General features: G+C 42.5%; 1 protein-coding gene across 1 annotated transcript; it reads left to right on the top strand.

The window, feature by feature from the left end:
• Nucleotides 1-6952: 6952 nt before the first annotated feature.
• On the top strand, nt 6953-24147 carry edem2 (ER degradation enhancer, mannosidase alpha-like 2). The gene is made up of 11 exons (XM_080763653.1): nt 6953-7178; nt 8053-8163; nt 8302-8341; nt 8998-9103; nt 10957-11082; nt 12849-13060; nt 14665-14806; nt 17773-17897; nt 18035-18179; nt 18983-19104; nt 21860-24147. Exons 1-11 carry the CDS (start codon nt 7075-7077, stop codon nt 22370-22372), a joined length of 1746 nt encoding a protein of 581 aa, XP_080619779.1. The 5' UTR covers nt 6953-7074; the 3' UTR covers nt 22373-24147.
• The last annotated feature ends 450 nt before the right edge of the window (nt 24148-24597 follow it).

A 24597-nucleotide genomic window follows, 5' to 3' on the forward strand; every position in this document is an offset into this window, starting at 1 on the left:
GTGAAAGATTTAACGTAAATTGCACACAATGGGCTAATCCTGCAAACTTTGCAAGCCAATATTAGCCAATTAGGATGGAATATGAAATATTGGACAGATATGTCTTGAACACATGACTATAGAGATACCGTGTAACGATTTGCGGGATTTGGTAATATCCAAAAATGTGTTTTACAAAAGTCGGCCTCCTGGTGGCGCTATAACAGGCCGTTCTGGACAATTTGGGGCAGAGGTTCATCGTTGGCATCCAGGGAGTGTGCGTGCAAGATTTGGAATCGACCGGAGCAACGTGTCGCATCACGTCGTGTTTCATCGTCACTGCACGTTTGCATAGTAAGTGCAGCGTTCAGTCGCAGCCACACTATACAAAGAAAAAGATGGTGCTACCTAATTTGTAGTGGCGCTCGCGCTACCAACTGAAAAGGTTGGTGGCACCAGTGATTAGGGCTGTCACGGTTTAAATGTAACAAACTTTGGTGCAAGTTGTACCAACTTTACTTTACAGGATTATCAAAAGTAGCTGATCTACAACATGCTCAAATCATTTGTTCCGTGTTTAGAGCTTACGGATCTGCTACTTTTGATACTTTAGTGTGACGCTGTAGTATGATCAGGTATAAGGGCACACATTTTTTCTGCAACGATATATCAAATGTACTAACGTTACACTGCTCTCTCTCAACCCAAGGTGACCCAAGAGCTGTGGCAGGTGCAGTGGAAGCACGAGACCGATATCCAATTGTCCTATCCCAAAACAAAGAAATTCAAGAAAAAGCATAACCGGCACTTGTACAAACCTTGTGTCGTGTCTTCGACAAGATCTTGCATTTTGGGATTGAAAAATTCCAAAATCCCACGGTTTTCCCACGTGGAATGTATCTTTAAGAATGGAGATTTGAAGAAAAATGAGCATACACTCAATGAAAATATCAACAAAATTTGGTATGGTGACGATGGATCAGACCTTCCCTTACGACCTAACGACCGGTACTCGGCAATGCCTGAGGGCAATGATAAGGTCGTGTTCCAAAATTCTGGATCAGAAACAGAATCTGAAGAGAAAAGAGATTCAGAATCAGAGGGCGAATCTTTAGAGTCTATGACATATTCAGAACATGACGAATATTCAGCATCAGACGATGACTTTCCCTTCTGCAAACCAGCCCCATGAGACATGGGGAATAGAGAGAGAGGCCTGAAAGGCTCTTACAGTGTCTTCTTTTATTTCTTTACTAAATACATTTTGGAGAAAAAAAAAATCAGTTTCAGTTTTTTTCAGTTCCCATCAGATGATGTGAGGGAGTTCTGCAATGCAAGAATCCAATGTGACAGCTGTTTCTGTTCTGTCCCCTCCAACTGTATATACTTTCCCCATTTTCATCTGTTTCTATTGTAAACTGTTTTTGTATGTTTTCTCGTGCCAATAAAGCACCTTCGAATTCAAATGTATACATTGCAGCAACAGCACTAAGCAGCAGTCTGCACAGACAGCCTACAATTCAATCAGTAGACTAACAACACAGGCCGTGTGGCACACTGCAGGTGGTCTTCATTGCCACCCTGTAGTATTGTAACTGTTAGTATTGCTTTCTTTTTTTTTTTAAGTTTCTTTGATTTATTAACTTACAATAAGGGTTGAATGTAAGTTTTATGGTAAACTAATGCTAGTCCTTTCTTGGCTGTGAATGGAAAGTAGACTAATGCTGCAGTGTTCACGCTTTGCCTATAGAGGGGAGTGCTGCCCTGAAAAGGCTCCGAGCAGCATTTCCTAAGGTTTTCATATTGTTATTTAGTGCTTGTTGTTATAAAATAGGTTATTTGAGCATTTGAGACTGATTGTTTTAGTTTGAAGTTATGTAATTTCAGTTGATTTGCCTATTTATACAGTTTTCCCTCAAATCTCTTCAGTGGAGTTGTCACAAGATGCCGTCTGACCGTCTCCCATGATATTCCCAGTTTAACACCACTTTTTTCCCAATTGTGATTAATTACCATGGCGTTGCACAACGTTTTGAGAACAACACTGGTAAAAGCCAGCAGTCAGCAGCATCTGATCGTACTGGTCTTTTTCAAAAAAAATCAAAAAAATCTGAATTTTCAAATTCTTGAAGACAAATGTTAAGTCTCCTGGTTGGGATATATGGCTGGCTGGTGTTAGATTTGTCATCTATATACATAGTTTAAATGTGGAAAGTCAAGATAGGCCAGTTGTTCCTGATATCCTATTGCTCCCATACATTCATTTGTCTTTAAAATGGTCTAAAATACCAGCGCTCTACAGTTTGTCAAATGATGTTTTTTGAAGATCTGTATACTGTGAACTTATTTTATTGATTGAACTATACTATTGAAATAATTTGATACATTTGCTAAAATAAATGTGTTGAATGTGCTCAACTGAGCTGATATTTCTTTGATTGTTCCTTTGTGCTTTTTCATGTAATGTTGGCCAATGAAAACCAATAGACAAATTGGGATATTGCAATGAAGTAAACATTTTTGTAAAGTAACTCAAGTACAATTTTGAGGTTAGTCACTTTCCACCATGGTTACTTAGATTGTTTTGAAAACGTATATTTTGATGCTAAAACTTGTAAAGAGTATTTCTACGTTTTGGCATTTATCCTTTTTTCCCCTTGTGCCTTAAGTGTTGTTATGGATGTTGCTCTTCAAAATGCTTTGCAGGAAAGAGTGGGATTTGAATCTAGGAGCTTAATTGGGAACATGCCTATAGTCTAGAGTGTTAACACAGTGAGCCACCATGCTCCTTGTTTTGGTGCAGCTTTCCTTGTGCCTTAAGTAAGAAATATTAGTACTCCTTCCAACACTGGAAATAAATGTGCAATGTAAAAACTGACAATGTCTGTCTGCCAATGACTGCCAACACAATAACTAAATCAAAACAGTTTAATTAGAAAGTTGAAAAACCGGCAGTTTGGTACATACAACCTCTATTAGCTAGGGAACAGACAGCAACAGAGATGTTTTGACATAAAATATGAACATAATCTACTAAGCAATGAGACACAAATTTCAAGATTACAAAAAAAGATGACAATTGCAAATGATGTACATTTCACTTAAATAAATAATAGAAATACATATTCATTGAAAAGTGTAGCCATTTCTCTTTTTTCTATGATATTATTGCTGGTATATATTACCTTTGAACGTATTATGATTTAAACAGACATATTCTGGTGACCTTATCAGACGCAGAAGAATAAATAATCTCAACATGATCAATAAGTTGTTTACCGTATACATTAAAATTGTGATGCATGAGTTTAGCAATTAAGAGTCACAGACATGAACATTATTTTTTCCCCTTCTAGGAGCACAATAAGGAAATACTATTTCTCAAGTACATTATGTAGTCACAGTGAACTGATGTTGAAAACAAAACGGAATCATTGGTACAGTTATGTCAGTTATTGAAATGGCCAGCGAGTTATTGCTGCCAAGAAATACCTAATACAAATCCTGATAAAAGGCTCAGAAAAGAAAAGAAAAAAAAAACGAATGAGGGCAAAATTGGCGTGACAGTTTTGCGTATGATAATCTTTTATCTTGCCCACACCTTTTGGAGTTGGGTAAGCATACATTTTCGATTACCGTTAAGTGTCCACAGTCAATTTAATTATATGAAAAAAGTGAAGGTGAACAACCTTTTATCATTTGGGTGGCTTTACGAGGATATTTCTTTTTCTGTCTGAGATTGTCTTATGTTGACAGACTGTCAGTGAGAGTGTGTGTGTGTGTGTGTGTGTGTGTGTGTGTGTGTGTGTGCACTGATCATGTGGATGAATGACACACACACAAACACGCACAGATACATCATGGAACGCTGACATTCAGGTCAAACACTCACAGTGGTATTGGTTTCACAGACAGAGTGACGACGACAAAACTTATAGTAGGCCCCTACCAAAAGTTCCCACTGTTGGAATTCAGATACCAAAAAACTAGCTCACATCAGAATAGGCCAAATACAATTATTACTGACCACAGGGCCACCCTTTCTGCTAATGACAGGAACACTGCCTCAACTATATACCCTCTTTCTGCTAATGACAGGAACACTGTCTCAACTACCCTCTTTCTGCTAATGACAGGAACACTGCCTCAACTACCCTCTTTCTGCTAATGACAGGAACACTGCCTCAACTACCCTCTTTCTGCTAATGACAGGAACACTGTCTCAACTACCCTCTTTCTGCTAATGACAGGAACACTGCCTCAACTACCCTCTCTCTGCTAATGACAGGAACACCGCCTCAACTACCCTCTTTCTGCTAATGACAGGAACACTGTCTCAACTACCCTCTTTCTGCTAATGACAGGAACACTGCCTCAACTACCCTCTTTCTGCTAATGACAGGAACACTGCCTCAACTACCCTCTTTCTGCTAATGACAGGAACACTGTCTCAACTACCCTCTTTCTGCTAATGACAGGAACACTGCCTCAACTACCCTCTTTCTGCTAATGACAGGAACACTGTCTCAACTACCCTCTTTCTGCTAATGACAGGAACACTGCCTCAACTACCCTCTTTCTGCTAATGACAGGAACACTGTCTCAACTACCCTCTTTCTGCTAATGACAGGAACACTGCCTCAACTACCCTCTTTCTGCTAATGACAGGAACACTGCCTCAACTACCCTCTTTCTGCTAATGACAGGAACACTGCCTCAACTACCCTCTTTCTGCTAATGACAGGAACACTGTCTCAACTACCCTCTTTCTGCTAATGACAGGAACACTGCCTCAACTACCCTCTTTCTGCTAATGACAGGAACACTGCCTCAACTACCCTCTTTCTGCTAATGACAGGAACACTGTCTCAACTACCCTCTTTCTGCTAATGACCGGAACACTGTCTCAACTACCCTCTTTCTGCTAATGACAGGAACACTGCCTCAACTATATACCCTCTTTCTGCTAATGACAGGAACACTGTCTCAACTACCCTCTTTCTGCTAATGACAGGAACACTGTCTCAACTACCCTCTTTCTGCTAATGACAGGAACACTGCCTCAACTACCCTCTTTCTGCTAATGACAGGAACACTGCCTCAACTACCCTCTTTCTGCTAATGACAGGAACACTGTCTCAACTACCCTCTTTCTGCTAATGACAGGAACACTGTCTCAACTACCCTCTTTCTGCTAATGACAGGAACACTGTCTCAACTACCCTCTTTCTGCTAATGACAGGAACACTGTCTCAACTACCCTCTTTCTGCTAATGACAGGAACACTGTCTCAACTATATACCCTCTTTCTGCTAATGACAGGAACACTGTCTCAACTACCCTCTTTCTGCTAATGACAGGAACACTGTCTCAACTACCCTCTTTCTGCTAATGACAGGAACACTGTCTCAACTACCCTCTTTCTGCTAATGACCGGAACACTGTCTCAACTTAACCTGACGCTGCCAGATGAGGGCGGTATTGCGGAAACATATTCCCCAACACAACACTCATCTGGGATCTCTGACGGAGTTGAGCCCTGAGTCAGATCTGCTTCGTACCGAACCAATCAGCGTGAGCTAAAGGCGGGATGCGGATGTGACGGTATATAGACACGTCGATATGATTGGTTGTGTTTGCACGCCCACACGGTGATAGACAGACGCTCCCATCCAATCATCTACCATGTATCTTGAAAAAAAGGAACAGCCCCGTCATCGAATTTGCTTCCGCGATCCCAGATCCAAATAAGCTGTGAAACAAATTTGTGTAGCAAGCTTTTTGGATCTGGCAGCGTCAGGTTAGTCTCAACTACCCTCTTTCTGCTAATGACAGGAACACTGCCTTATACCCTCTTTCTGCTAATGACAGGAAAACAGTCTTTATTTCTATACAAAAAGCCAATTTTCTGTCGCAATTTACCAGCAAGGACTCTAGTTTAAAAGTGAGTCTCTCATCAATCCAAATACCAAGATATTTATACTCTGACTCTTTCGATATCAACTCCATTCATAGAAGAGGTGAATGTCATTATAGGAGATATTAGATACTCTTTCAATATCGGGGGGCACGGTGGCACAGTTGGTAGTGCTGTCGCCTCACAGCTAGAAGGTCCTGGGTTCGATTCCCGCTGGGGACGCTGTGGGCACCGACGGCGTGTTCCCTCCTCCGCGTCATCAGTGCCCATACCCGAGGCGGGGGTTGGCGAAAGGGCCTTTCTGTGTGGAATTTGCATGTTCTCCCCGTGTCCCCTAGGGTAGATACCCTCACAAAAACATGCAGGACATGCAGTAATCCTGGTCTCTAAAACTAGTAAAACTACCTCCCCCTGGCCGGGCCGGGGAAATTCCCCTCTGTCAGGTGAAAAGAAGCAGCTTGGACTCCTCATGCATAGAAGGAGGCATGAGGTCAGTCCGCTGCCCCCCCAGGTTGGCAGAGGAAGTGTAGCGCCCAGGATTACATTAGATAATTGGCACTGGGTGAAAAAGAAAACTGGGTTACAAAATCGTGGGATAAAATTATATAAAAAAAAAAAAGATACTCTTTCGATATCAACTCCATTCATAGAAGAGGTGAATGTCATTATAGGAGATATTTCATTAAATCATGAGCTCTGGTTGTCCATATATAGCTCTAATGCCGTTGCAACGGGGACATTTTATGGTGATGATGGTGTGAAAATTAGTATGAAAGTATGAAAAAGCTGTGGAAGGGTTATATATTTTATATTGATTTAATTTATGAATTCTTGTCTGGCTCTAGTCGAGAGCCATATAATAGAGTAATAGAGTTACGACAACTCCGTTCACTTCATGGGGCCAGTCGTTAAAGACAGTTACGACATAAAACTGAGCGCTCAGTATTCTGCCCCCTTAATGTCGCAACTCTGTTACACTATGGCTCTGGCTTTTTACAACGCTCGTCAGCAATGCATGTACGCATGCGCACACCGCTCACTTCCGCCTTAGTTCCTGACACTATCCAGCGGTACAAACCAAACATACAGTTTGATTACATTTCAGTGTTATTTTTGGTTTATTATTGCTATTTAGACACATTGTTTTAAATCGGAGACGGTTCCCTACTGCCTTCTGGATGCGCGTGCATCTGTGCGTGGTGCTGGCGGGCAGTCTTGCGCTGTCACTGTGGTGTCATGCTACTGGACGACAGTTTACTGAGCAGGAGATGGCTGGAATCAGGTAAATATAGCCTGGGCAGCATTCCATTTCGGGTTTATAATCCGTTCAGGAGCGGATGGTAACTTTGATTGATTCATTGATTAAATAATGTATTAACAGATTGTAGAGTTACAGTTACAACTCAATACAAAACTGTTAACAGTGCGGACGACACCATAAAGCATTACACTTGTTTACATTGGTAACAAGACAACTCACCCGTTTCTGTTTTCCTCCCAGAATGAGTTGTGGGAGAGGCAGGCTTGACAGCAGACGGCTGGACTTTGAATTTCTTTAACTATAAACTTTCATGACAGCAGACAGCCTACAAATATAATTTATGAAAAGCTACTACAGTGAAGTCTGTTCACAGAAGTTGTTGTAGGATATGTAGGGATTATCTGACGAGGTACCATTTGAGTGGGCAAAACCTTACATTACCGGTATACTAAATAATACTAAATTATTTATAGGGTCAATATAAGTGAAATAATATAGTCTTTCCACAGGAGTATCTTTTTATATTTTTCCAAAGAGAATACAAACAGCCAATAGCATATTACAAAGTTATCCCCCTCACTGGTGAAAATTCCAGGAGGAAAAACGGGCAAGCACCGGGGTGAGTTATCCAGTATTAGTTTACAATAGGATCCACCATGTTCAATACGGCGTAAAGTTATGCGGGAACAGCTACTGAGTGGTAAAAAACTACTTTCTGGCCTTTGACAGCCAATACATCCAAACAGAAAACGAGAAAAGTCCTATCTGATTGCATTAAACAAAGTTAAACTAAGTTAAACTCACTTTGCCACTCGATTTGCCATTAATTTTATGCATACTCTCTGTTCTGTGAAAAAAATATTGTTAGACCTTAATTCTGACCCTGATGTTTCAGACAGCGCATCAAAGACATGTTCTACCACGCCTACAACAGTTACCTTGACAACGCCTTCCCCTATGACGAGCTTCGCCCCCTCACCTGTGATGGACAGGACACCTGGGGCAGGTGACATCACTTCGTTCTGGTTACTGTCTTGCATGTCTTCTAAAGTGTTCCAATGAATTCATTGAATGTGTTTTCACTGTCTCACACTCTGTCTGTCTTTCGGTCTGTCTATCTGTCTGTCTGTCCGTCCCACCACAGTTTCTCACTGACTCTGATTGATGCATTGGACACTCTTCTGGTAAGTTCTGCGTTAATGTCGAAGTAGTTTAAATATTACAACATATACTGTATATTTTAAACGATTCAATATTTGGGTTCTGGGAGCTGTGCAGCGTTGCAGATATTGATATTCCAGTCATCATTATTACATGTTTGTGCAGGTTTTAGTCACCCAATGCAGATTCATATGCACGTGTTATTTAATGCGATATGTGTTGTGTTATAATGCGTTGTGTGCTGCCAGTGTTATGCAAGGGATAATTGACAGCCAGGCGGTCATTGTTGAGAAATAAAACCCGACAGGGTGATCAGGCACCAGAGAGGTAGCAGAGATGTCCTTGCTTATGTTAATGAAATAAAGTGTTGCGCTGGGCGGTCACGGTTGCCTTGGAAAAGAAAGTGTTGATCAAATAAAATCAATTTTCAGTTACTGCATAATGTATTTCTCGCTTCAAATGTTTTTTTTCTATAACAATGTATACGACATGTAAATGAAATTGTACACTTTATACATGACTGCTGTGTTGGATACAGCATGAAATCAAGCAGCACAGCAGGTGCTTTCGATTCTTTGATTAAACAGCGGTCTGTTATTGAGCCCGTCTGTTGATAAATATCACACAGCTGAATTCAGTGATTGACCAATCCGAATCAAGCTGTGTTGTGTTTGTGCAGGTTCTGGGGAACCAATCAGAGTTTCAGCGTGTGGCGACTGTCCTGCAGGACACGGTGGACTTTGACATCGATGTCAACGCCTCCGTCTTCGAAACAAACATCAGAGGTATTCCTCGTGTTCATGATTGTGTGTGAGATGTGCTTTCCAGGACTGACTCCTTTTTTTTTTGTTAGTGTGGTCGCGATTACAGGTTAACCCATTTAGACCTGAGTTAAAAACATTCACTTTGAAACAATATATATTCAAAGATTTGCGCCACGTTTTTACGATTTTTCAAAAATAGCAGACCTACAAGCTCGTAGCGCGCCACTCGATTTTCGGGGATTGGATTGGCGGAGGGTGTGTAGAGCCCAGGATCATATTAGATAATTGACACGGGGGTGAAAAATGCGTTACAAAAAATTAATCGTGGGATTTAAAAAAAAAAACTGATTTTCAAACCAGGCCCTTCATTTATGTGGTGTTTGAGCACCCTCATTCGATAAGATTTTGCTTCTCAGACGGTGGAAATGGGGCCTCAGTGTTTCCACTGAAAATTAATTTGTTTCAGAATCAGAACCCTAAAAGTTGGTTCGGAACTGGAACCAGAAAATGACCGCCGGTTCTGTGAAAGCACCAAGGTCCCAAGAATCTAGAACGGAACCAGTTCTAGAACCAAAAGGGGCCTGGATGGCATTGTGACTACTGAGGACCGCAGAGAGGTTTTCCTATTTGCAGTTTAGCGGAAGTCTTCCTTATCCTTACTAAACAAGTAAAATGTCAACCATTAATACAAACCATTATGTACCCCTAGGCTATAAGTGTCGGCTCATTGCCTTTATATTTGGCAGCTTGTGCCATGTTCACACGGCTTGAGGAATAATATGTTGAATTAATATGTTGAACTGTATGTCTGATGTTGACTGTAAATGTGTGAATGTACGCTGTGCATTCTGTAATCTTCCAATCCAATCAATTTGGATTAGGGATGTCCCGATACACCTTTTTCGCTTCCGATCCGATCCCAATACCTCAATTTCTGTGTTAGCCGATACCGATACCAGTGTCGTGATCTCATGTTGTGTTTATAGCTATATCTCGTGTTGTGTTTATAGCAGACTCATCACTCAAATGTGCACTTGCAGTTTGGGGCAACTCCAAAGCAAACTCCATATTTTATTTACCTGCCATAGTGTCAACCCCTTACCCCTGTGTCGGATCTGTGGTTGGACAGGCATATTCACCGATACCGATATGACAAATAAGGGCCGATCCGATACTTTTTCCGATACCGATACACTGTCGGGACATCTCTAATTTGGACCCTTGACACCCTTGTTATTTCTTTTTTTGTCAAATATGTTTTTATTGAACAGATTATAAATTGTTAAACATGATATACATATATTTTTTTTATGAAACAAAATGAAAGAAAAAATAAACAAGACAAAAAAGAGAAAGAAATCCCTTAACCCTCCCACCCATGCTGCTCAGTGACACTGCATACTATATAATAAGATGATAGAAAGCTCATGAAAAACATCTGAAAAGAAAATGGCGTACAGTCAACCATATCAATGGTATCCTGTCTATTAATTGTTTCTACTCAGGTAATGGACAAGGGGCAGCCAAACCTTATCAAACTGTCTCTCCCTGTTTCTCAGGAAATACCTTATTCTCTCAAGATGAAGTGTACTAGTCATTTCATTTAACCAGTGCTTAAATGCAGGAGCCTCCTCCTTCTTCCAGTGTGTCAAAATTAGTTTTTTCGCTGTAATCAGACCATATGAGAAGAGTTGTTTCTGTGCTCTCGTCATGGAGTCTGACAAACCCAGAATAATTAGTTCAGGATCGGGGGTCAATATGAATAATCAAAATATCAGAGAGCGTCGACACCCTTGTTATTTCGAGTGCATAATGATATCAGGGGGACTCAAATGAAGACATGTTTATGTGTGTGTGTGTATGTGTGTGTGTAGTTGTAGGTGGGATGTTGTCGGCTCATATGTTATCCAAGAGGGCGGGGCTGGAGGTGGAGCCCGGCTGGCCGTGTGCCGGCCCACTGCTCAGGATGGCTGAGGACGCAGCTAGGAAACTGTTACCTGGTAACAACAACACACACACACACAGTCACACGCACACGCACACACACACACACACACACACACACACACACACACACACACACACACACACACACACACACACACACACACATTTGAATTATTTTATTTGGATCTGCACAAGTGGCGTATACAGAATAGACCCAAACACTGATCAGAATAAGGTTATACATTATATGGTCCAACCAAGCTGCTGCACATGCTTAAAGGGACACTTCACCCTTTTTGCAAAAAAAATAATATGTTAATGACGTTTAGAAGCTTTGGAACACTTTCCTGGGGGTCTTTATGTGTGTAATGTGTGATTTTAGATATTTTAGATTGTAGCAGTGAGCCTGTTGTCTCTGATGTCATGGACACTGGGCTCACTTCCTTCCTGGACTACATGTTGTCTCAGTAAGACAGCTCTCCCCCCTATCCACAAGGAGGAGCAGTGCACCAAAGAATTATGGGAATTGTAGTCCAGGAAGGTAGTGAGACCAGTGTCCATGACATCAGAGACAACAGGCTCACTGCTACAATCTAAAATATCTAAAACCACATATTACACACATAAATACCCCCAGGAAAGTGATCTAAAGCTTCTAAACGTCATTAACATATATTTTTTTGCAAAAAGGGTGAAGTGTCCCTTTAACACACAGAGGGAAAAGAAGAGAAGAAAAAAAAAATATATATATATAGCACATTGTTGACATACTATATACTTGATACTACTAGACAGGATGTTTGTTTTGGGTTTTTTAAGCCACCTAGGGATAAATGAAACAACGCCTTCTCCAGACAGACAGACTGCCCATAGTAGCCGAGACAGAACAGTATTTAGCCAGCTTTTTTGCATTTGTTTTTAGCAATCCACCCAATTGCAAACCCCTGAGCACAAGTTTATGGACATTGCCCAGACTTCCAAATACAAGGACAATAAGTTGACAGTTATATCCCAAGGCCATAATACGTTCCACCAGAAGCTGATATTTCATAAGTTTGGATGTAAAACAAGTGTCCATATACAAATCAAATGGGCAGCCTATTTCAAATGTAGTGACAGTTTTTCTAATTTCATTGATGAACACAATATCTGGGGTATTTGGAGTGAAATTTTGTAGTGAATTGACATGCGTGTCATTGTGATCAAACCAGTCTATTTTTTACAGTGCTGTGTTTATACATTCTTGTTGTCCTGTCCTGTACTCCTCTGGTCTTGTCTGAGACCAGGTCCACCAGACGGTCATGTCTGGCAATGTACAGTCCTTTATAGTGGCTGCAACACACACACACACACACACACACACACACACACACACACACACACACACACACACACACACACACACACACACACACACACACACACAAAACCTTAAACTTGTTTTGGGTGAACGCCTTTGAAATGGCATTGTGCAGGGGTGCCCAAAAGGTAGATCGTGATCTATACCAGTAGATCACAAAGGCTGTGCAGGTAGATCACATGACATGCCCTTAAAGAATATTTCATTAAAAAAAGGAGAACAAATATATACATATATATATATATATATATTATCTTTGGCATACATTTTAGTTTTAAGATGTTTATATTGATTTTTTATTCATCTTTAGGGCCCCAAATCACACCCTTAGAAAAGCATGAGTGTATTTCAAACAAAGTGTTTTTTGACTGGGGGGGGGGGCTTTGTGTATGTGAAACGTGCTGTTGAAACAAAAGTACTGTGTGTGTGTGTGTGTGTGTGTGCGCGCGCCACGTGCAGCGTTCGAGACCCCGACGGGCATGCCCTACGGCACGGTGAACCTGCTCCATGGAGTGAGCCCCACCGAGACGCCGGTCACGTGCACGGCCGGGGTGGGCACCTTCATCCTGGAGTTCGCCACGCTCAGCCGGCTGACCGGAGACCCCGTGTACGAGACTGTGGCGCGCCGCGCGCTCCAAGCCCTGTGGGACACCCGGTCGGATATAGGACTGGTATGTGACGTGAGGCCGTCTGTCCGTCTGCCTATGTTGTTGTTGTACCGTACGTCGTTGTCGGGAAGAATCGATGGCCGAACAGATTAACCCATTTAGGCCGTTGGTGCAGCGGTTGGCCGAACGGGTTTGCGGAGCGGTCTTGATATCGTGAAGGTCGCTAGTTCGTAACCCCCGGACCGGCACGTTAAAATGACCACTGTCTGAAGTGCCCTTGAGCAAAGGCATTGGACCCCTACCATGAAATGTTCTATGAGCAGGGCCTGGCTGTAAACAAGTTCTTGAGCTTAGTCCAGTTACCCTGGGTAAATATGGTAAATTTGCTTTGCTTTGCTTTGCCTGACCTCGAAATAAAAAGAAAATCTTCTAAATCCTCCAGTTTTCTGAAATAAATATTTCCACAATTTTTCAAAAATAGCAGACCTACAAGCTCGTAGCGCGCCACTCGCTATGAGCTTGTAGATCTGCTATTTGTCAATAGCTAAGTAAATTATAACATAATGTTTAAACACCAAAAGGGTGCTCAAAAAAATACTAAGAGCAACAACTTTGCATCCATTGGAACACACTACAGCACATTTTCTTCCATTTCCTGACAAGTTGTCGGCGTACAGTACAGTACAGTCAGATATACAGTAGTACAAGGTTTCCGCCTTACAGCAACGATATACTTGCTTAGTATTCTAGATTATACTGGACACGTTTTCTCTGTGTCCGTCTATCTCTATCTGAATCCTTATGTGTTTCTCCATCTTTCTGTGTGGCTCACTGCCTGTCTTTCTGTCTGCGTATCATCTCTATTGCAGCTGGCAGATAACTATTCAGTATTTTAGCTGTGATGTGAGCGCCCCCCTCCTGAGATACTTCCGGTTCCTACTTTTGTGTCGCTTTTGTGTCCCCATGGAGTTATACTGTGACACTCCGTCGGACTAAATCTGAGACGAAAACAACCACGAAAGTCTCATTTGACCGCTTTCCTCGCAACAGCAAAGCTGCGCTGCTCTCCCAAATCTGGCTGTGAAAGCGTCTGCCCCACATGGAATACTGTCGCCATTTTATTTTATTGTGTCAACTAAATCCTCATGAATGCAAACTAGATTCAACATACCAAAGCCTGCACACATTCTAAATATGCCCCCGAAATCTTTTACCGAGCAAATGCCACCTTCAATAATAATGATAATAATAGTTTTTATTGTCTCCAGATCATATATTTTTGTTATCATGGACACTTGTACAAAACATTAATAATTCTACTCGAGTTGGAAGCATTAAGACCCATTTTAACCCTCAATGGCTTCCTTTCTGAAAAATAACGTCATTGTAAAAAGATTCACGCTTTTAGATATTCTATTTACAATGAGCTGGTGAACACTTGAACCCGGACAACACTATAAAATGACGTCAGACTAAAATACTGAATATAAACATGTTGTCTGTCTTACTAACCTGTCTTTCTACCAGTCTGTCTCTCAGGTAGGAAACCATATAGACAGTGTCTGTCTTACTAACCTGTCTTTCTACCCGTCTGTCTCTCAGGTAGGAAACCATATAGACATCGTGTCTGTCTTACTAACCTGTCTTTCTACCCGTCTGTCTCTCAGGTAGGAAACCATATAGACATCGTGTCTAAGAAGTGGGTGGCTCAGGATGCTGGCATCGGCGCTGGAATCGACTCCTACTTTGAATATCTGGTGAAAGGAGCCATCATGCTGCAAGACCAAGAACTGGTGAACATGTTCCAGGGTACCTATTACCTTATTACTACCTGCCTTATTAACTATCTATGTTCCAGGGTACCTATTTCCTTATTGCTTACCTGCCTTATTTAAGGGCTTAAAGTTCTCAGTCCTGGGGACTGATTTCAGTCCTGAGGATTTCATAGGGGTCATTTAATGGCATCAGTGGGCTTTAAGCCCTCTTGGGTACCTATACCTACCTTTTTGCCTACCTGTCTTATTAACTATCTACCTACCTTATTAACTACTTACCTACCTACTACAGTACCTTATTAATGACGTGCTTATTTCCTATTTAGCTTACTAGAGAGGTGTCTGCGGTACCCGTTGGGCACTGGCCTACATGGAACGATGCAAGTTGGAAATGCATGTCGATATTACGTCTGTGTCCCTTTTATGCCCATATATGGAGTTATTTGTCAGGCATGCCCAAATATGGAGTATATGCAGATGTCAGAACAGGCCAGCTCCAAATATGGACCCTGGGCAAGGGGCCCTGTCCAGAGCCCGGGCAGAGGCCTTTTTGGGGCGGTTCTGGACAACCGTGTGTCCGACCGACTCGACACCGGACACGGCACCCCCTGCGGGGGTGTGGCACGCATGTGTCGAATTTGAAGTCGGTGGGGCAAACGGTTCTCGAGTTACGTGGATTACACACAGACAGACAGACAGACAGAGACTTGGTGCATTTATAGATAGATTACATACCTACATACCTTATTACATACCTACCTTCTTACCTACCTTCATACCTGCTATGAAGCTTTATAATGCTTTAAAGGATGCCATGGTTGCTCTCAGTCTTATCCTAAACACAAAGAAAATATATATTGACTTTGAGTGGATATTTATAACATCTGCAAGTGGTTCCACAATCGAGAGGGTCTCTGAATATAAATACATCGGCATATATGGCTTGAGGACAAACTATCCAAAATGACAAAAAGGTTTCCATTCATAGACATGTTAGCGATGTCGCCTCACAGAGAGAAGGTCCTGGGTTCGATTCCCGCTGGGGGTGGCGTGTTCTCTCCTCCACGTCATCAGTGCCCATACCCTATAGGTGGGGTTGACGTAAGGGCCTTTCTGTGTGGAGTTTGCATGTTCTTCACTTTTCTGCCCTCACTTTTCTCAGCCAATCAAATCATTGCTATGGGGTGATCAGCCAATCGTCAGCCCATGTGTGTGTGTTCACACAAACCCTCAAAGCTGGGCATAGGAGGGGCTAGCGCCTCTCAAAAATAAATTATTACTGGACCTCTCAGTCCTGGACTACGGTGACACTATTTATAGGATTGCTGCTCTATCAACTCCAAAGCGCTCTGCCTTAAGATGGATTACTGTTGTTGATAATTTGGACACCCACCACTGTGCACGTTAAACCCTTTAAGTTGGCCATACCACCCGTGACCAACATTTGTATTTTAAAACAAAATGCCAGACGCTATAGATAACTCAGGTTTATTGTCTCTGGCAGAGCGGGGGGGGGGATAAGCACTAGTACCTGTTTTTATTTAAAGCCATTGATGGAATGCTGTCTGCTTACATTGTTCCATGCCGACACAGAACAATAGGATTTGTCAGTGACCTTTTAATGCTCAAATGTTCCTCATGCTCTCTGACAGAGTTGGGACAAGGCAGCACTCATGCCCAATGTCTTGGAATGAGCTGCACAAGACAATTACAATTTATATACTTTCACTCAAGATTGCACCTGTTTTAATTTATTTATTTTGTTTTAGTTGAGCTGTTTTTAATGAAGTACTGTTTAAGTAATTCTACTCCTGATTCACATTCCTTGTCTAATCTGTACTGGGGTTTGGATTGTGTTCTATTATTGTAACCTCGGCTGCATTGTAGATGTACACCACGTTTAAAAAAGGTTATATGCAGATGATGATGATACCTGCCTACTTACCTTTATGTCTGCCTACCTGCTTAAATAGCTACCTACCTGTTGTGTTTTAGTGGGGGCACTGTGCCCTTTCTGTGTTAATGTGTAATGCATTATATCGTACACACAACAAAATACAGCAAGTAAAACTGAACGAATTTCAGTCATGTAAACGTTTCTTTGTAATCTCTACAATGTCTTACTGTTAACCCATTCTGACCTGAGATCAGATTAATACGAGGTTTCCACTGGACACACACACACTGGTCTGATTAACCCATTCTGACCTGAGATCAGATTCTATAAAAATGTCAGTCGATTTTTCAAAAATAGCAGACCTACAAGCTCGTAGCTAAAGCATAAAAAAGATGCTAACACCAAAATGGCTTCCCGTTCAGAATGGGTTAAACCATCGGGGCCCATGACGTAAATCACTGTCAAGTTCAAGTGCACGGTCATGTGCCCGAGACGGAGATTGATAATCTCCGTGCTATGAAAACTGATCGCATCGCTCTACAGCCTAGAGGCGCTTGCTGACGATGGGCACATTTTATGAATGGATTAAATGGTCCGGGCCCTCAAGGTGTTAATACCTTGTGACATTTATATTTTTATCGTCGGCAATGAAATTTTACAACTTGAAATATGCACACCTCCCTGTACACCGGGAGTTGACCTCAAAGAAATCTAACACTCTTTTTTTTCACAGCATGATTGGAAAACCAGTCAGATGTAAGAAGGTGCACTTGTTTTCACTGACGGAGGCATGCCACCTGTAGGTGACATGAGCCAGAGCCACTTCTGGCCAGTCGCTGTGCCGAGCGTTGCAAAGTCAAATGACCGTAAATGATGATTTACGATTATGTCCCTCCGAAACACCATTTATGTTTTTTGGCAGGTGGGCCTGCCAAAAAACAAGGATACGTATCATGATATGATATATCAAGGAAATTCCCAGGCCTACTGTCTCATGTATTGACCAACCTCAACCTACCTTTTCCCCTTCTAACCTACCTATCTATTTACAGTCCTGCTTTGCCTAATTAGTCTTAAAGTTGTTTGTGTGTTTCCCTTCCTAGATTTCGACAGGTCCATCCAGAACTACACTCGTTTTGATGACTGGTACCTGTGGGTACAGATGCATAAAGGAACCGTGTCCATGCCTGTGTTTCAGTCTCTGGAAGCCTTCTGGCCTGGTCTGCAGGTGTGTTAACGCATTTTGACCTGAGATCAGATTCTAAAAACATCTTCTACATCCTGACAGTTTTCTGAAAAAGCTATGTTTCTATGTCAGTGGTTCTTCGATTTTTCAAAAATAGTGGGTTTGCGTGCGTGTGTCAGTCCTTGCTAGGTAATCTGGACAGCGCAGTGAGAACCTTCCAGAACTATTACTCTGTGTGGAGACAGTTTGGAGGTCTGCCAGAGTTCTACAACATACCTCAGGGTTACACTGTGGACAAGCGAGAAGGTTACCCTCTGAGACCAGGTTAGTAGATCTATAAACCCTGTGAGACCAGGTTAGTTCACTGTCTATGACCCTGTGAGACCAGGATAGTAGATCTATGAACCCTGTGAGACCAGGTTAGTATATATAACCCTCTGAGACCAGGTTAGTTCACTGTCTATGACCCTGTGAGACCAGGATAGTAGATCTATAAACCCTGTGAGACCAGGTTAGTATATATAACCCTCTGAGACCAGGTTAGTTCACTGTCTATGACTATGACCCTGTGAGACCAGGATAGTAGATCTATAAACCCTGTGAGACCAGGTTAGTATATATAACCCTCTGAGACCAGGTTAGTTCACTGTCTATGACCCTGTGAGACCAGGATAGTAGATCTATAAACCCTGTGAGACCAGGTTAGTATATATAACCCTCTGAGACCAGGTTAGTTCACTGTCTATGACCCTGTGAGACCAGGATAGTAGATCTATAAACCCTGTGAGACCAGGTTAGTATATCGACCTGTGAGACCAGGTTAGTTCACTGTCTATAGTTTTTAGTCCATGGGCCAGACCTCCAAAACTGGAACGTTAATTATGAATTGAGTGTTAACTAATTACCGGTATCTAAAGAAAATATCGTCTAAGACCATTAGTTAGGTATAAAACATACTAGCTAGTAGCTAATAAATATCTATTATTATATTGTGTGTGTGTGTGTGTGTGTGTGTGTGTGTGTGTGTGTGTGTGTGTGTGTGTGTGTGTGTGTGTGTGTGTGTGTGTGTGTGTGTGTGTGTGTGTGTGTGTGTGTGTGTGTGTGTGTGTGTGTGTCGCGCACGTCAGAGCTCATAGAGAGTGCAATGTACCTGTTCAGAGCGACAGGTGACCACACCTACCTGCAGTTTGGACTGGATGTGCTGGAATCCATCGAGAAAATCAGTAAAACTCCCTGTGGATACGCTAGTGTGAGTACTGCTAATATACACTATAATACTAATGTGGATACGCTAGTGTGAGTACTGCTAATATACACTATAATACTAATGTGGATACGCTAGTGTAAGTACTGCTAATATACACTATAATACTAATGTGGATACGCTAGTGTGAGTACTGCTAATATACACTATAATACTACTGTGGATACGCTAGTGTGAGTACTGCTATACACTATAATACTAATGTGGATACGCTAGTGTGAGTACTGCTAATATACACTATAATACTACTGTGGATACGCTAGTGTGAGTACTGCTAATACATACACTATAATACTAATGTGGATACGCTATTGTAAGTACTGCTAATATACACTAATACTAATGTGGATACGCTAGTGTAAGTACTGCTAATATACACTAATACTAATGTGGATAAGCTAGTGCTACTGCTAATACATACACTATAATACCAATGCACGTCCCAGACTCCAATGTCTCACTCCAGTCAGAATAGCAGACAAAAAAACCAATCAATCAAATATGAATATCATAATAATGCATATGAAAAAAATATGAATATTATACTTGTGTCCCAGGTACACGACAACATAGTAAAATAATAATAATCTTTATTGTTCCAAAGGATATGCATCTGGGTGCATACTTAGTTTAGACTAGTCATTGTTTAGACATGGGTTAAGGTTATAGGTTTAGGTGTGCTGCCCCCGTGGGAGGTTAGGTTTAGGGTGAGGGTTTGAGATAGGTTGTAGTTGTAGGACTAATGACTGGTCTAACCAAATGACTAGTCTAAACCAAGTACTGTGTAAACGTTCTGTTCAAACACCCCACATCAAAACAACACATACTGTAACACCAAGACAATACAAAAACAGGATGTCCCCCACTGTATGGATACAGAACCATCCTATTAGCGGGGCAGTGTTGCAGTGTACAAAACGCCTATACTAAAACGAACCTTTTTTCGCGGCAAGGTTCTGTATCTTCGTCCAGTTGGCATGAGGTTAAACATGTGAACATTGTACCCGTGTCCCAGGTGAAGTTATTCTAATTATCTAATATAACATTGCTTAAGTTGGTCACGTGCCAAAAGCGGTGGACAAGCGGTGGACAGAAACTGGTGGACATTATGCTGTTGCCCCAACAGGGGCAGAAACAAGGCCTTTTAAGCAGGCTACTTACACACACTACAACTCGCTTACAATTCGCAAACCTGGCAACACTGCCCTGTGTTCATGCTGTTGTCAGAGGCCCGCCCCCGGCTCACACGTCACTACTCTCTCCGTCTCTCCGCTCGCAATCGGCAGCCATCTTGCTTTTTATTTATATGGGCGAGTGGCAATTTAATGCAAATAAATTAATTATAGGTCCAGCAAGCAAATCATGATGGTCTGTAGGTCACAATAACATTCCGATTTTAGGTGTTGTGTTTTGTATGACATTTTGGCCAGTAGTTTTATATCTATCTCAGCTTTTGCCTGATAGCACACATGCTAACAGTGCTGACCACAACGTTAGCAGCATTTGATGACAGGTTGCCATAGCAACGTACAGTGTGCGCAGACCTAACGTGAGCTTCTGGGACAGAAACTTGCGTTTTCATGACAGCAGCAGCTGCTGCAGCCTCTGATAGCTACTGTGCTAAAGATGCTAAAGCAACACAAAAAAACATCCACACGCAAACCAAAACAAACCAGGGACCAGGGTTGCCACATATCGTGGATGTGAGAGTGAAACAAGCAACCAGGTCTATAAAAATGTTAATAGGCCAGTTCAAAGTAGGTAAATCAGAAATGGTCCGGAAATTAGTCTTAAAATAATCAATTATAGTGTTGACTGTCAAACTTTGTTGTCTAATGTTGTTTCAGAGCAGTGGAATTCAAACATTTCCATGTCAAGGACTACCAATAGATAAACAAGTCCAAAGTAGCTTATAATGATCAGACTTGGCAACACTGTCTCTAGGTTGAACGTTCTACTTTACAAGCTCACACATATGAAATATGTTTTTTTTAATCTTCAAACTGAGACATATTTTATGATAATACTGTTAGCACAGTCATCATACTCCAAGAGCATACAAATGGAACCAAATGGACCCTGATTTTCCCAGAGAGCAAATGGTATCAAATGGGGGTCTGTGGCCTAATGCATTTCAAACTGGGGCTTCTTGGTATTATATTCTCTGCATATCTTATCAACTTGGGGTGAATATTTCACCACAATACTTTACTGAATATTTCACAAGAATATAACACAAGAGTCAAATGTACGGTCAAATGTAATCACAATATAGGCTACAGATGTAAATATTTATGACACAGTAAAATGTCGAAAATTAGTGCTATCCCCCCCCCCCCCCACACACACACACACACACACACGACAGGCAAGGCTGTTGTTTGCATCGTTAGCAGGCAGCAGCTACCTTGGCACTGCTCTCTGTGACTGTAGTTGTTTCACCATGTTTGCGTATTTATGAGAAATAAAAAACACTTTCTGTTATTATAATAATTTATAACCCATCCGTTACTACATGTGCAGGGCACACTACTGAGTTTAAAAACACAGCTGAAACATGAAGTGGAATCTGTCAACTCCCGCAATTTCCTTCTTCCCATATTGCGCTGCAATGTAACTAGGATTCGCCGGCCGAAGGCCGGCGAAATTCTAGTACTATATAGTTATTATAATTATACTCGTGTCCACCAGGTGAAGGACCTGAGGTTAAACATGTGAACATTGTACCCGTGTCCACCAGGTGAAGGACCTGCGTGACCACCAGCTGGACAACAGGATGGAGTCCTTCTTCCTGGCCGAGACCATCAAGTACCTCTACCTGCTTTTTGACCCCGCCCACTTCCTGCATGGCGGCGGCGGAGGAGGAGGGGAGGAGGGGGGGGCGGCGGCGGGGCTGTCCTCCTGGGAGGAGGGGGGCGAAGGTAACCAGTGCATTCTGGGAGTCGGGGGTTACATCTTCAACACGGAGGCCCACCCTCTGGACCCCGCCGCGCTCTACTGCTGTAGCCAGCACGCGCAGGACAGACAGGCGCTGAGGGACATACTGCTCGGCCTGTCGCGGGACTCCTCCAAACAACAGGCCGAGAGCCCGCCCACCCCGCTGCTGCCGCCCCCGCCGCTCGACAGGTCGGAGAGCATCGCGTTGAAACCGGGCGAGAGAAAGAGCGCCCCTCTCCTCTCCTGTCCCACGCAGCCGTTCAGCGCTCGGCTAGCCGTCCTGGGGCAGGTCTTCTCCGATACTCCTACGACCTGATCTACGGGGCTCGACTATAGTCGTCGTCCTCCTCCCGGGGGGCAGTTTTTCCCGCTGATAACGATAGATGTTTCAAATATCAATGCATATACCGTCCGTGGCCTCTTGCGGTTCGTCGGTGCGATAAGTCATCGCGACTAGCCGTTGTTTGGGGGGCGGAGGCTGTGCCTCCTACTGCCATGTACTGTATGCCCCATGTACAGTACATATATTGTATCCATTCCAAAATCACCACAACTCGCCGAATTCTCATCCCATTTTCACGTGGTTTGTATTTATGATATGAGAACGCAAACTGAAAGAAAGTGGGCTCTCGCGTGTTGGACTTTGCACGCGTCGGGACCCCTTCGTTGCTCTCTGTGGTGGTAACCTCATAGTACAAAACGGTTAATTTCAGGATTCTAATTAAAAAGTCTACTACACAATTAACAATTAGCAAAAAATAGCAGATCTACATCTGCTATGTTTTGCTATAATATTGTGTGACACTGTAGTATGACGAAGTAGGACATTCATTTACGAAAGGGAGAAAAAAAAGCTGAAATATGGAGGTTCAAGGTTTCTGCCCGCCAGCAACGATATAATAGAAGTGAACGGCGAACGCTGCTGCATCTGGAGCGCGGTGTGTGACTGGTCCCTAATTACACTATACTAGAGAGAGGGTGTCACCCAATAGGAGCGGACCAATGGGTGGTGGTGGTGGAACGATTGGACCTAATCAGTGGGTGTGTCTTCATGATATGGCGGGTGTCCTATAGGTTTAGCCTACCATAGATATAAAAAAAAATAGATGCGTCATTGGCCGCTGCAGACAGTTGTGTGTTTCCTCCCGGAATTTTCCCCAGTGAGGGGGATAACTTTGTAATATGCTGTTGTATTGGCTGTTTGTATTCTTTTTGGAAAAATATAAAAAGATACTCCTGTGGAAAGGCTATATTATTTGACTTATATTGAACCTATAAAGAATTTAGTATTATTTAGTATATGTAAGGTTTTGCCCCCTCAAATGGTACCTCGTCAGATAATCCCCACATAGCCTACAACAACTTCTGTGAACAGACTTCACTGTAGTAGCTTTTCATAAATTATATTTGTACTTCGGCTGTTCTGCTGTCATGAAAGTTTATAGTTAGAGAAATTCCAGCCGTCTGCTGTCCAGCCTCTCCCACCCCTCACTGGGGAAAATTATGGGAGGAAAACAGAAACGGGGCGAGTAGTCTTGTTACCGGTCTGCTGTCCAGCCTCTCCCACCCCTCACTGGGGAAAATTCTGGGAGGAAAACAGAAACGGGGCGAGTAGTCTTGTTACCGGGAGGAAGTACGCCGGAAGTGTGGAATAAGGCACGTTACGTGACGTCACGCTGCCACTCGAGTGATTACTGGCCAATCACAGCCAATCACATCTTTTCCCCGGGACTTATCAGACCTGAACACGCGCTCCGTGACGCACGCTCCCTTGAGCACACTATACGAAAGGGCGTCTACGTTTATATGTCTTATGTAGCCTACTGGGAGTGGGCGTTTCCTTTATTTAATTTAGCTAATGCTAATGCTAGTGTGACATATCAGGAGTCGCTGCCCCAAGTCAATAATCTGACCTGGTCATCTCATCCACTGACCTGACGTCCTGACGGGGACCCCCCATACAACACGTCAGGGTGCGACTGGTTGTGAGTCAGATATTGTTGAATTGTTTGAATAGCGCGTTAGAAGTGTTTAATTAAAATAAAGTAAATTTTATATTTGCTTGTTTGCTTGCTCATTGTATAATTAAAGTTAAATGGCCTTTACATATATTGAAGTTTAATATGATATACTTGATTTACATGTTCTATCTATGTGACACGTTGTGCGCATGTACTAGGTCTGTTATTTCTCTGAATAGGTTTTTCCACATTAATTTCAAGATTTTGAACTTTTTTTGTAAATATATCTGTCAAAACATATTGGCAAATCAATGGTCTGGGACTGGGACTCTCCAAAATCAGGATCGACATGACATAAGACAAAAAAAATCTGGCATTGGTCCGGCTCTACCAGCTCAGTGGCCTTGTGGTTAGAGTGTCCGCCCTGAGACTGGGAGGTCGGGGTTCGATCCCCGGCCGCGTCATATACCAAAGACTCTAAAAATGGTACCCAGTGCCTCCCTGCTTGGCACTCAGCATCAAGGGTTGGATAATTGGATTGGGGGGTAAATCCCTGCGACATACTAGCGTCATGTCCAGG

This window comes from Protomyctophum bolini, assembly GCF_963924005.1.
Source record: "Protomyctophum bolini genome assembly, chromosome: 5".
Taxonomy (NCBI): domain Eukaryota; kingdom Metazoa; phylum Chordata; class Actinopteri; order Myctophiformes; family Myctophidae; genus Protomyctophum; species Protomyctophum bolini.

Excerpts from the sequence above, each read along its gene's own strand:
- edem2 (XM_080763653.1), top strand. The coding sequence starts at position 7,075 with ATGCGCGTGCATCTGTGCGTGGTGCTGGCGGGCAGTCTTGCGCTGTCA. Across the intron at positions 9,104-10,956 it reads CTTCGAAACAAACATCAGAG|TTGTAGGTGGGATGTTGTCG; the intron begins GTATTCCTCGTG and ends GTGTGTGTGTAG. Across the intron at positions 19,105-21,859 it reads CTCCCTGTGGATACGCTAGT|GTGAAGGACCTGCGTGACCA; the intron begins GTGAGTACTGCT and ends CGTGTCCACCAG.